This window comes from Ips typographus, linkage group LG8, assembly GCF_016097725.1.
Source record: "Ips typographus isolate SLU linkage group LG8, UJ_Ityp_2.0, whole genome shotgun sequence".
Classification (NCBI taxonomy): Eukaryota; Metazoa; Arthropoda; class Insecta; order Coleoptera; family Curculionidae; genus Ips; species Ips typographus.
Genome location: NC_138429.1, coordinates 1,796,438 through 1,808,713, shown reverse-complemented (window position 1 = coordinate 1,808,713; position 12,276 = coordinate 1,796,438). Strand labels below are relative to the sequence as shown.

At 33.9% G+C, this 12,276-nt stretch overlaps 3 protein-coding genes and 1 long non-coding RNA gene across 6 annotated transcripts in view; 2 read left to right on the top strand and 2 right to left on the bottom strand.

Annotated features, from left to right (window-relative positions):
• The window catches only part of Octalpha2R (alpha2-adrenergic-like octopamine receptor), an 82,231-nt gene extending 80,797 nt beyond the window's left edge, over positions 1-1,434 (bottom strand). The window contains exon 1 of the mRNA XM_081985519.1: positions 1,299-1,434. The gene's annotated coding sequence lies outside the window, so the exon portion shown is untranslated. The remainder of the gene's footprint in view (positions 1-1,298) is intronic.
• Positions 1,435-1,508: 74 nt separating this feature from the next.
• LOC145732962 (uncharacterized) lies at positions 1,509-1,989 on the top strand. Its single transcript, XR_014179095.1, has 2 exons — positions 1,509-1,710; positions 1,793-1,989. It is a non-coding gene; the product is annotated as an uncharacterized LOC145732962 (long non-coding RNA).
• A 4,451-nt stretch (positions 1,990-6,440) lies between these two features.
• Positions 6,441-8,414, bottom strand: LOC145732956 (esterase FE4-like). The gene is made up of 9 exons (XM_081985524.1): positions 8,216-8,414; positions 8,026-8,160; positions 7,827-7,979; positions 7,622-7,778; positions 7,370-7,567; positions 7,133-7,317; positions 6,909-7,080; positions 6,694-6,860; positions 6,441-6,636 (listed from the first exon to the last, which is right to left on the bottom strand). The coding sequence occupies exons 1-9, from the start codon at positions 8,288-8,290 to the stop codon at positions 6,592-6,594; spliced, it is 1,287 nt and encodes a 428-aa protein (XP_081841650.1). The 5' UTR covers positions 8,291-8,414; the 3' UTR covers positions 6,441-6,591.
• A 371-nt stretch (positions 8,415-8,785) lies between these two features.
• LOC145732955 (sedoheptulokinase-like) lies at positions 8,786-12,274 on the top strand. Of its 3 annotated transcripts, none has more exons than XM_081985522.1 (7): positions 8,786-8,944; positions 9,722-9,950; positions 10,099-10,358; positions 10,421-10,686; positions 10,915-11,190; positions 11,244-11,439; positions 11,851-12,274. In XM_081985522.1, the coding sequence occupies exons 2-7, from the start codon at positions 9,732-9,734 to the stop codon at positions 12,032-12,034; spliced, it is 1,401 nt and encodes a 466-aa protein (XP_081841648.1). In that variant the 5' UTR covers positions 8,786-8,944; positions 9,722-9,731; the 3' UTR covers positions 12,035-12,274. The 3 variants fall into 3 exon arrangements, with proteins under 3 accessions (XP_081841648.1, XP_081841649.1, XP_081841647.1); XM_081985523.1 differs by lacking the exon at positions 8,786-8,944 and adding an exon at positions 9,090-9,223; XM_081985521.1 differs by lacking the exon at positions 8,786-8,944 and adding an exon at positions 9,473-9,626.
• The last annotated feature ends 2 nt before the right edge of the window (positions 12,275-12,276 follow it).

The following is a 12,276-nucleotide window of genomic DNA, read 5'->3' as shown; positions in this document are numbered from 1 at the left end:
CCAGGGAATTTACTTTGTAACGGTGAAAATTGACTTGAGAGGCTTAAAAATTGTCTTTGTAGTCAGTCGTTATAGTTTTCAGATAAGTTGAAAAACTTTAGTAGGAAAAATTGACTTGTAGCATGAAAAACTACTTTATCTAGAATTTTTGACTACAAATCATCACACAAAAAGTGACTCTGAACCAATAAAAAGTGACATCAGAAGCTTAAATTTTGCATTTGCAAGTTTTCATAATTTGAAAATACATTTCAATATTTTAGTATTGAAAATAGTCTTAAATACAGGATATTGACATTAGATTCCTGAAAATTGACTTGAAAACTAACTTTTCAGGTTTTTTTACTTTGCTTTTCATTTTTTTAGAATTCTGGACTATTTTTAGGGCTTTCAGACTGCTTTCAGCTTGCAAAATCGAGTTTTAGGGTTATCTTCACCAAGTTTTTGACATAGCAGAATTAAAAAACTATGTTAACATTTTCCATAGCCTTAAACATGCCATTTCAAGCTTTGTCACTATTAAATTGACTTCTAGACGCTTCACTGTGCTTTAAGACTGAAAAATCGAATTTTAAACTGTTTTCTATAGTAAAAGTTAAGTTTCAGACTCTTCATTAATGAAAGTAAACAATTTTGACATTAAATGCTACGATATCAAGTCTTAAACACTAATTTTTAGAATTAAATTAGTCCGAAAATTCGGACTGTTTGAATTGAATAATCAATTTTACACTACCTATAGTCTAAAAAATTGAACGCCAGTAAACATTAGTGAAAAAATCCTGTTTTTTGACTATTTTCAGTGTACTTGTTCCCAATTTGATCAAAATTGATCCAACGGTATGATAATTGTAGCAAAAAAAAAATTATTTACGATTTTAAAACTGAATTTTGGAGGTCTTCCTTAAGAAGCGTTCTTCAGGAAAATGCCATAATGCATGTCAACTTATTTTTTGATGGGCTATCGATTGGTGAATTATTGATATTTAAAACTGGACCACCCTGTATAGCACAATATTCACCATACTATAATTTGTTTCAAGCTAGTTTTGTCTCTACATGGACAGTCTTATGCAATGCTCATTTTGTAGTAAGTTTTATTTCTTTCTCTCTTCTCAACTTTTTGTAGATTAGGGGATCTTTTTCAAATCTGGTGTAACATGAATTTTTTAGTTAATAAATCAGATTTTTATATTGTTTCCGTTATGTAGAGTTAAATTGTATGCTTAATTTAGAGGATTTTTTGTTTTGAGGCGTAAATTACTGTTTTCATAAAAGGTTACAAAAACCATACTAACCTTGACTGGCAACTTCAATTCCTGTTAAATCAGCGCTGCTTTGACTATTCTACCATCTTCTTCTTCACTCCAATTCGGTCTGCAACTAAGGCAAATCCGTGCAATTTGTAGCTTTTGTCCTACTTGCTCATCGCGCACCCCAACCACCTGAACTGTCTATCATCGCTTTGGAAGCTTTTGCACCTACAAAATACCAGTTTATTAGCCAAAATGAATTTGTCAATCATTATGAAAAACCTTTTAAATAGTGTCTGTCAGCGTCACTGAGAAAAATTTTCAATTTATAGTGGCTCGTTAAATTATAAAGAAACCGAAAGAACGTTCCAATAAAATGGGGATTAAGTGCCAACCAGTTAACCGACACCTGTGAAGAATATCATTCAGGAAGCACCTCTCGATAAAATCGATAAAGGTAATTACCTTTCAGAGGCCCTTCACGGTCGTTTTAAGTGTGAATGTTGGAAAAAGACTTAAAAATGTTTTTACATTTATAGTATCAAACATTCGATGTATCAGTTAATTTGTTTGGCATAACCAACCATTTATTTGTAAAATGCACTATTGAACCACTGCAGCGGTAACGAGAAATAAAAGTAAATCATATTACAGAGATGTAATGTAACGAAAATAATAAATGGGTCGAATATGGAATATATAAATGTATGTAATAAACAAACAGTTTCGCATATAAGGAATTCTCGTACATGATTAATGGTTCAATCTAAAACGGGTCTCACAGATACACGAAAATCGATACGCTGTATCAAATCGGGATATAAAATCTGTAATAAACAATCGTAAACCTAATGAATTGAAACAATGAATTCAAACACAGGCATTGTAATTTAGAGCTATGGCAAGTCTCTGCATCTGACAGATCGCAATATTTCATTTTGATGTATGGTGGCGATTTGTAGTTCTGCTTCATTTAAATGGGATAGTTCCTAAATAATTCTCAAAAGTTGTTGAAAATGTCTCATGTGTGTGTGTGACAAAACTTTTGGTTTTTTTTTTTTGAAAATGTGATTCTAAGTGTGTTCTAAGCCACAAACAAGATTTTAGAGTTTTTCTCCATTTTAGTAAAATTGTATTGATTTTCGAAACTATAAATGTTACAAACTACTTGCTCTATTCTTTAACGTAGAATATGCAAGTTTTCTGGCTGACATTATTGCAATACACTTTGATTTTCCCTATGCTTACCACATACAAAACTTTAATACTTATTCGATTTAGTAATTGGATTATACGCTCAAAGTTCAACTTTCAAAGAGAATTGCACAAAAATTTAAATTGCAAGAAACTTGATGTTATTGCTACTTGACGCCAAAACGGTCCTGGAATAAACATTCCAGGCTTGGAGTGCAATTTCCTCATGTTTGGGTAAGCTTTATTTAATATCCTCTCCTATTCGAGGCAGTATGCAGTTCCAAAAAAAAAAAAATTGAACAGCGTAAATTCTGGATTCCGTTAAATAGAGCGAGTATTAAAACATTGTGCAAGTATATTTTAAAGGATCTAACGCAACACTATCCTGACACACGACGACCTAATTGTACCGTGCAGTTTCGGCTTGGGTCATTGGTTTTAATGCTGAATTAAGTCTGATAAATTTGCGAAAGCCCTTATTTGGCTAGAACGTTTTAGCCGTAATTGAGTCGCCGGCATTACAGTTTGAAAAAGAATTTTCCGGATGACAACCTTAAAATATGGTTTTTAATATTCCCTTGCTAATTTCAATTTTCTTCATAGTTTTAATAAAGGGGTCCGTTTATTTGCATATGCATTTTTCATTATACGGTCGTTGCCCCACATTCTAGACGATTTGTCTTGTAGGAACTATTAAAATTCTTTGCATTTGCATGATACACTGGTGCCGCATTTTACAATTCACTAATAATAAGGCAGTTGTAGCAGTAAATTCAGTTTAAAAATGAAGCCGAATGAAAATTAATGGTTGTGTCCGTAATAGAAATAAAATTAATTCAGCAAAATAGTTGCTGTCAATCTAAAAGTACAATGGCAGCGAAAGAGGGTGTTTCTTAAAAGGATTTTCTGGAGTAAGTGAAAGACTTTAATGACACACTTCTCCATTAATCACTTGTTTGTTTTTTGCAGCACTATTTCGTATTACAATAGGGTTATTTAATTTCAAGTAGCTAAAGATTAAGTTACTAGTTACTAGTAAAAAAACCTGTTTACAGGAAGTCTATTGTGCTGGAGCAAAAAGCACTTGACGCGTAAAAGCTGCCTTTGACAGACCATAAAGATAGAAATAAATCAATTTCTTCAGTGCAACGCTCGTTCATTTCAGTTCCACTTAAAAGGTTATTGATGATTTTTCATTTGAAACGAAACAGCGTTATCGAAAACGGCAATCATTTAACGTCACTCCGGCTAGTTTAACTGTGCCAAAGTTTGTGGCAATCCGAATTCCGGTTTGGATCCAACTTTACTAATTCGCATTCGTTGTGTGGCTTACTAATTTGGTTCCGATGTTTTACAACGCTAATACGTTGATGGATTATCGCTTTCGAATAAGGGACAACTTAGAGAAACTTTTATAAATTTGAATCTAACTAAAAACATCTTCTTTCAGATCTTAATTTTCCAGCAATGATCTCAAATCATACAGATTGTAATATAAAGAAACCATTCTGATCTTAACCGATTCTTTGCAATTTTTTACATAAGTGACATTAGCTTTTCTACAAAATTTAACAAAGAGCACTCACCACCCTTTCTTCTGGTTTTAATTGATATCTTAAGAACAGTAGTTTTTCCAAAAACTAGAGGAAAGTTTCAGCCAGCAATTTTGACTATTCAAAGACAGTCAGAAGTCTTCTGGCTTTCATTTAACAGTTTAGGAACAGTACAATGCTTATAGAGATTCTTTTTATAACTCAAAGATCTCAGTAAAGCTTATAATTGTGACTATTCAAAGACAGCAGGAAGCATTCTGGTTTCAATTTGACAGTTCAGGGACAGTAAAAAGGTTTCCAGCATTTGTTTTGACAGTCCAACAGCTATAAGAAGCAGACAGCCATTTTGACTATTCAAAGACAGACAGAAGTCTTCTGGCTTTCATTTAACAGTTTAGGAACAGTACAATGCTTATAGAGATTATTTTTATAACTCAAAGATCTCAGTAAAGCTTCAAGAGATAATTGTGACTATTCAAAGACAGTCAGAAGTCTTCTGGCTTTCATTTAACAGTTTAGGAACAGTACAATGCTTATAGAGGTTATTTTAAAACCCTTCTTCAGGAAAGCTTGGAAAAATATTTTTGACTATTCAAAAACAGCAAGAAGCATTCTGCTTTTGATTTGACTCTTTTTGACATCAATTTGACACTTTCAGTACAGTAAAACGACTTCCAGTTTTTGTTTTGGCAGTTTTAAGTCTACAGACAGCATTTTTGACTAATTAAAGACAACGAAAAGCGTTCTATCTTCCATTTGACACTTTAAAGAGAGTAAAAATGCTTCCAGTCTTCATTTTAACAATCTAAAACCAATTCTGCCTTACTACTCTCTGTCTCTAAATTGTCAAATTAGACAGCACAATACAGATAGCATTTTTGACTAATTAAAGACAACGAAAAGCGTTCTATCTTCCATTTGACACTTTAAAGAGAGTAAAAATGCTTCCAGTCTTCATTTTAACAATCTAAAACCAATTCTGCCTTACTACTGTCTGTCTCTAAATTGTCAAATTAGAGCCGGACATTTTTGCTGTCGCCGAACTGTCAAGTTGTATAGTTGGAAAGCCTATTTCATTGGCTATTCATCGACATATAAAAATCCATATCTTGTCAGTCAAATAAGACCGTTTCTAACCAATCAACTAATGTTATTGCCTATTCATCGAAATATAAAATTCGGTCAAATAAGGTTGTTCAGGATCAAACAAAAGGTAAACTAAATTCGCATAAATAGTGAATTTTTGATCAGCAAAAACAAACGTTCCAATCATACTGTTGTCAGCATCATCCGGTGGCAGCTAAAGTTTGCCATTTTTTAGTCCTAACTTCATTTTCCGGCGACCGTGAATAATAAATATTTACATTTCCCTCAAAAACGTATTTTCCTCGGTTCTTCTTAACGGGAACGGCTGCAGCCCGCATTTTAATGTAGCTTAATCGGCATTATGTTTTGGAATAAATTTTGATGTCACCCGCTAGTGAAATAAGCACGTATTTCATAAAAAAGCATATTTCTGCTTTAACAAACTAGAACATTCGTTAAGTGAGGAATAAATTGAAAAACTGCACACGAAACAGACAATGTAAAGGAAAAAAATCTTTCATCCGGTCTCATCGGAATAGCATTGCAAGTGGATCACGCCTAAGAATACTCAAGCTCAACACAAGTTCCATTGTCGCAGGGTTATCGCCTGCAGGAGACACGACTTGTTAAATGTGTTTGTACTACTATCCGGGCCTTTCTCGAGGATTTACATGAAAACTTCGTTACTAAGGCACAGTCCGTAATGAAAATCCTAATAAATGGAAATAAAACTGAGCATTGTTAAGTGCTTCAATTTCTTCAGTAATTGTTCACTTAAACGATTTTGAATGTAGAGTGTTCAAAGATTTAAATTCAATTTTTCAGTTATCTTTCGTATGCAGCCACATTCGTATTAATGGATGTCAAACTGGTGAAAAATTACTTAAGTTTTGGCTAAAGTTTTCCAACTTTTCAAATAGCTCTTGAGCCCCGGAATACGACAGCTCTTACAGTAATAACAGAAATCTTAAAACTATTTTTCACTTACTTTTAGTAGGTAAAATTCAATTAACATTGTCATTAAAGTTTTTAGTAAACTTTATAGGGCTTATCAGCAAACGATTGGATTATACTACTCCAGAAACGGAAACTATTTTCTTTGAAATTAGTTGAAGATTGTGTGTAACTTTTATCGAGATCCACATATGGAAACGAAGTTTGCGTTACTCTAGGCCAAGTTAAGTTATCTAATAATTCGTCAGTAGCGAGCGGTGTGGGATTTCTGAAAATTACATCACGTTAACGAGCATTCTACTGTTTGTTGTCATCATTTTACCCAATTTTTGCAAAGTTTGTAAATATAGTGGTGAATTTTTGTATTTGTAATAGATCAGCCTTGTTTGGTTGGTAACTTTCGAGAGATTTAATGGCAAACAAATAAGATAAGTCTTCTGCATGTCCAACACCATTAGAGCTAACATCCAGGCCAAGAAATCTGCTAAGTAACTCTTTACCCAGCTTTCCGTCATAAGCAAAGTGATAAAAGTAAACTGGGACGTGTTTAGCTAAAAGCTCCGCAGTTTTTCGCATCGGTCTCCAAAAACCTTCATCTGAAAACAGCTATAAAAGCCAATATAACACCCCCTAACAAAGTATAATGGTAGTACCTGAATAAGATCCATTTCAGTGGCACCTACAAATCCACTATTATGAAAAAAGGTCGAAATAATTTTTTTTCCAATTATTCGCCGTTTGTCCTGCATTGTAGTAAATCGCCCATAAGAGCTTGGACTAAGGTCGTAAAGCAATAAAAATGGCTTTAATAGCGACAAAACTAAAATTTTGCATTACAAATTTGCATGAATAATGAACTCAAACCGACCTGGTTTGAATGTAAGAGCTTCTAAAGAAGTCACTCCTGTCATAATAGGAACTTTGTTAAAGTTGCCACTTTCTAAAAGTTTATATGGATACTCTGTGATAAGAGCTTCTCTACTACGAGGCTCAACGCTTGGAGTAAATGGAAGACCGTTATTTAAAAGCAAAATTGCGTTCTAAGAACAAACACGTGATTAACCTAGAAAATTAACATTTTCTTTAACTAACCAGCAAACCTACACGAACTTGAGCTTTTGCCAAAACATTGAAATCCACCCTTCTTATACGTGCAATCAAACTTTTGCTGTTATTCGTTTCAATTCCGAGAGCAACACCTAAATCAAACGCTATCTTTCTTTGGTCAGTTTGGTAGGACCAAAATGGTAGACTTGACCCACTCATAAGAATAGCTCCTACAGGTGTAAAAGAACCTCCTCCACGGCTTAACTATGTTAGAAAACTTACGATGAAACAATCCTTTAGATGACCGACTTAGCAGCAGAAGGTTCACTAAAGTACCACCGGCACTTTCGCCAAAAACCGTGACACTCAAGGGGTTTCCCCCGAATCGAGCTATGTTTTTTTGAACCCATTTTAAAACCGCAACATTGTCTTTAGCCCCAAAATTGCCAGGACACTCTCTATCCTCAGTACTCAAAAATCCTACTCAGTTGTTTATTTGATAAGAGCGTTAAAATGAAACACAAAGAAACTTACCAAAGACTGATAAACGATAATTAGAAGTCACAAGAATAACATCCTTGCTGATGAGGTAATCAGGACCGTATTCATCGGAACATCCCCCAATAAATCCTCCACCGTGGTAAAACACCATTACAGGAAGCAAAGTTTGGTTTCCACTATTGGCAGGATTCTGAAAAATGCATTATAACATCCGAACTAAATAAAGAAAGTAACATACGTGAGGGGTAAATACGTTCAAATATAAGCAATCCTCCTGTCCTTCAGGTTCAAAGTCAAGCTTTGAAATACGGTATAGGTTCACGCCAGCACAACAGGGGCCTAATACGGTGGCATCTAAAACTCCCGACCAGTTTAAAGCCGATTTTGGGGCCTAAAACTAATCTTATCAAAATTTCTAGTTAAGTTCAAAGTCTTACCTTAAATCTTAGTTTATTTATTGGCGGCTGAGCGTAAGGAATACCAACGTAGCGGAAATATGTGCCCCCAATAACCGACTTGACTTCACTGCCTTGAATGAGGCCATTTGTAGTTTGTACTTGAACTGAATTATTCTGTAAAATAATTTTTTTATTACTTTTGAGACAAACAATTCTAAAAAATTCTTACTAATTTTTCAAGTGGTACAATACCAAAACATTGACACTGTCTTAAAAATAAAGTAGTAAGGACCAATACCCACATATTTAGCTTAAAAAATGTTAATATACCAACCACCGATTCTCAATATATAACTACTTGTTTAGGTCATTATGTATTAGAAGCATGAACTAATGAATAATATTAAAATGTTCGGCTACATCAAATAATACTCATTTATCAAGATGCGTGTTGAGTTTTAAGTAATTTCATGTGAAACATACCCGAAATTTTCAAATATTTCCTTGTTTACGAATTCTAATATCTGTTTAATAAGCAGTAATATAAATTTAGGCGCTTTAATAAGCAGGGACAACTTTTGAAAACGTTAATAAGAAAAGTAATAGTTATTTAATTACCTTCTGCAATTTTGTAAATAATAGGTAAGTGAGTAACTGAACAAACTAATCTGGACAAAACCCCACATGACTGCATTATTAACTTCTCTGCAGCGATGTCACGTGATCTACTCCACTTACACCAATATCCTTTAACAGAACTTGTAAATGACGAAAGGAAGAATTGACAATCACTTTCTGGCCTTCAGTATTTTTAGAGGTTATGTTTACATACTAACTTGGAGCTTGATTATTTGAATTTTAAAAACTACTAAAACTATTTTAACTTTATACAGCCTGGAATAACGTAAACTTTGTGAATAAGCTGCACTTCACTGTATTTTAGCTGATTTCTTTTTAGGTGAGTATGCTTGTGATTATTAACAAGATTTTTTTAAATTTTATCAAACAGGGCTTAATTAATGAACAATTATCCAATTATACTTGTAAGTTTATTGTTTATGTACTGCTATTTATGTAGTTCAGATAGGAAAAAGCTGTTGCAAGTAAGCAAATTGTTGGACTTGATATTATGTAATCATTCCATACAAATTCCCTTATAAATATCAGCATAAACAGCAAATATGATAATCCCAATAAGTTTTATTCTTTAGTTTCGATATACACCTACAATTACTGTGTAAGTACCCCAAACAGTGTACTATTGTGTCTAACTGATTCTCATTGAAATAATTTTTAATAACCCATAAATAAGTAGTGTATAAATAATATAAATTGATGAGTTTATCTCAAGCCGGCCATATGCTGTAATTTAGCTTTATTTCAAGATTAATGCAAACCAGATAACTATTATCTAGGTACAAGTTTATTATACACATTATTAGGTATCCCCCTTGTAAATAACTTGTAGGACATGTTTATGTTTTAGTTTGTTTATAAATGCTTCTGTGGGAGTCAGTATAGATAGCAGGCAAGTAGACCAGCTATTCAGTTTAATTAATATGTTCGCATTGGGCAAATCATGTTCTTATAGAGTGTTGTTTCAGTTGATTGTTTGTTATAAAGATGTTAAAGCACCAAATGTGAGTATGTCAAGAGTGAGAGATTTTAGTACCTACAAAATGAAATTTCACAATTTGTTTTTGAAGGTTATTTTTATAATTATATTTTCTTACAGCTACACAAAAATGAACCAATACTTTCTGGGAATTGATGTTGGCACAACCTCTGTTAAGGTTTGCATAGTAAACACCAAAGACCATTCTGTTGAGGCTCAGCATGGAAAAGATACACGGTCAAACATGCCTAGTGATGTGGGGCCTAGTGGAAATAAGCAAGATGTGTCTACTATTATTTCGGCAGTCAATCTTTGTGTATCAAAACTGCCAAAACAGTTGTTACAAAAAGTAAGTTATGTACTACAACAATCAGTTCTAGGAGTTCATTGTTTTGATAAATAAATCTAAAATGTTTACCATAGTTGTACTAACATTTCACTGTCTTGTTACTAAATTTACCTTCCAGTTGGCACTACACTTTCAGCTTATCTTTTAGGTCAGTAGAATAGGAGTTTGTGGACAAATGCATGGAATCATGTTGTGGAAAAATGACAATGAGCAAAAAGCCTGGGAAAAAGTTGAAAAAGAAAAATCAGTCCGATTTGATGTGATAAAAGAAAGAGTTTCCGCCCTCTACACGTGGCAAGATAAAAGGTGTGATCCTGCTTTTTTGGCTAGTCTTCCAGAACCTCAAAGTCACCTAAGAGTTGCTGCAGGCTTTGGGTGTGCCACACTATTCTGGATGGTTCGCAATAAGTTGGTATTACACACTCATAAGCAGCTCGAACTGTTCGACTGAATGTATAATTTTTTTTTAGGCCGGAAAAGGTGCAGAAATTTAACTGCGCCGCCACAATAACAGATTTTTTGATCGCGATTTTGTGCGATTTGGAGAAACCCGTTATGTGCGTTCAAAACGCAGCCTCGTGGGGCTATTTTGATTGCAAACGTAACAAATGGAACACTGAAATTTTAGAACAAGCGGGATTTCCGGTTAGTATTCTACCGGAAATAAAAGAGTCTAGCGAAATTGCCGGATATTTGGTGGATAGTTGGCATGGCATTCCTAAAGGAACTCCCATAGGTGAGTTTTGTAACAATAAAATGGTTGGAATAGTAAATGAGTTAGTTAGTTGCACTATTAACATATTTCTAAACTAATATCCTGTCCTAGGTCTACATGCAAATTATTCAATTCCTCTCTATTAGCAGCAATTTTGCAATTTACAAAGCACCAATTACTCAATGGCTATTCATATGATTATCAATTTGTTATATTCAAAATACAGGATGTAACAAAAAAATGTTTTAGGATTGGGATACGGGGATACTCAGTGTTCGGTGTTATCGACTTTGGAAAACCTATCAGACGCGGTTTTAAACATATCGACTTCAGCCCAAATCACTTTTGTGGTGGAAAATTATCAACCACCTGATAAACCCGCCAATTCTTCCGTGGAATATTTTCCTTACTTTAAAAATCAGTATATTGCTATTGCCGCTTCTCTGAATGGCGGAAATACTCTAGCGACTTTTGTTCGAATGCTACAACAATGGACTATGGATTTAGGATTTAGTGTAACACAGTGTAAGTAAGAATTAAAAACAGTGCCAAAACCATCTAACCTCCACTTATTTCAGCTAAAATATGGGAAAAAGTGCTATTACTCAGTGAAGATGATGGAGCTGTATCAGATTTAGTTGTTACTCCTACTTGTTTGGGTGAGAGGCATGATCCAGACGCCAGTGCTTCAATTCAAAACATTCACGTAGGAAATTTAGGTTTAGGTCAAGTGTTTCGTGCTCTTTGTAGAGGATTACTGGAGAATCTACACGGGTAAGCACATTTTTAGTATGAGATAGAGATGGAAAATTGTTAGAAATTAATTTTTTAAGAAAATGCAGAGAAATTTTAAGAGAATCATTAAAAAAAGTAGTGAAGTAGTCTTTACAGCTCTATGAATCCAAATTTCACGTAAGCAAGCATTTATTCATAACTGGCAAGTAAAAAGAAGTTTAAGGGAACATTCCCAATGAGAATTTAATTAAGAGAAAGAATATAAAAAATTCTTCATAATTTACTGTTTTCTGTAAATTCTTTGTGGTGAAAATTACCTTAGAATGTCTCTAGTATGAGATTAGTCGTCTCTAGTTTCACCTTAACGTCGAGAATGCATTCTATACTGTCTATTGACGTTGAGGTGAATTTCCGTTCTTCGATATATTAACTCTGGCTCTATTTTCTCAGTATGATGCCCAAAGAGATTCTCCAAGAAGCCAAAATTACCCGAATCGTCGGTAACGGATCTGGTTTGTCTCGTAACAGGGTCCTCCAAAAGGAGGTGCAACATCTCTATCAGTTGCCTCTAGTATTTACAAAAGGAGGCGACGCCGCCAAAGGGGCGGCTATGGCCGTCGCTCTTATAAAATAATTAAATCGTTCCTCCTGTTAATTTAGAAAATTATATTTTATTTTTTTATTTTGTTAAGCCAATGCTAGTTGTCTAATTAGCTTACATAAATGTCATTATGTTATTGATATGAAGATAACGTTGTTGCTTGTTGGGTTGTGAAAGTTTAGAAAATTGCACTCTAGTAATAATTTTTGTTGTTTTTTTTATAGGATTTTTTCAATCACGTGTTAAGCTAATAAAATGTTATATCAAATAGCATT

Excerpts from the sequence above, each read along its gene's own strand:
- LOC145732956 (XM_081985524.1), bottom strand. The coding sequence starts at position 8,290 with ATGTGGGTATTGGTCCTTACTACTTTATTTTTAAGACAGTGTCAATGT. Across the intron at positions 6,861-6,908 it reads AGCTCTTACATTCAAACCAG|TTTTGTCGCTATTAAAGCCA; the intron begins GTCGGTTTGAGT and ends GCAAAATTTTAG. Across the intron at positions 6,637-6,693 it reads CTGAAATGGATCTTATTCAG|ATGAAGGTTTTTGGAGACCG; the intron begins GTACTACCATTA and ends AGCTGTTTTCAG.
- LOC145732955 (XM_081985521.1), top strand. Across the intron at positions 9,951-10,098 it reads CAAAACAGTTGTTACAAAAA|GTCAGTAGAATAGGAGTTTG; the intron begins GTAAGTTATGTA and ends CTTATCTTTTAG. Across the intron at positions 11,440-11,850 it reads TTACTGGAGAATCTACACGG|TATGATGCCCAAAGAGATTC; the intron begins GTAAGCACATTT and ends CTATTTTCTCAG.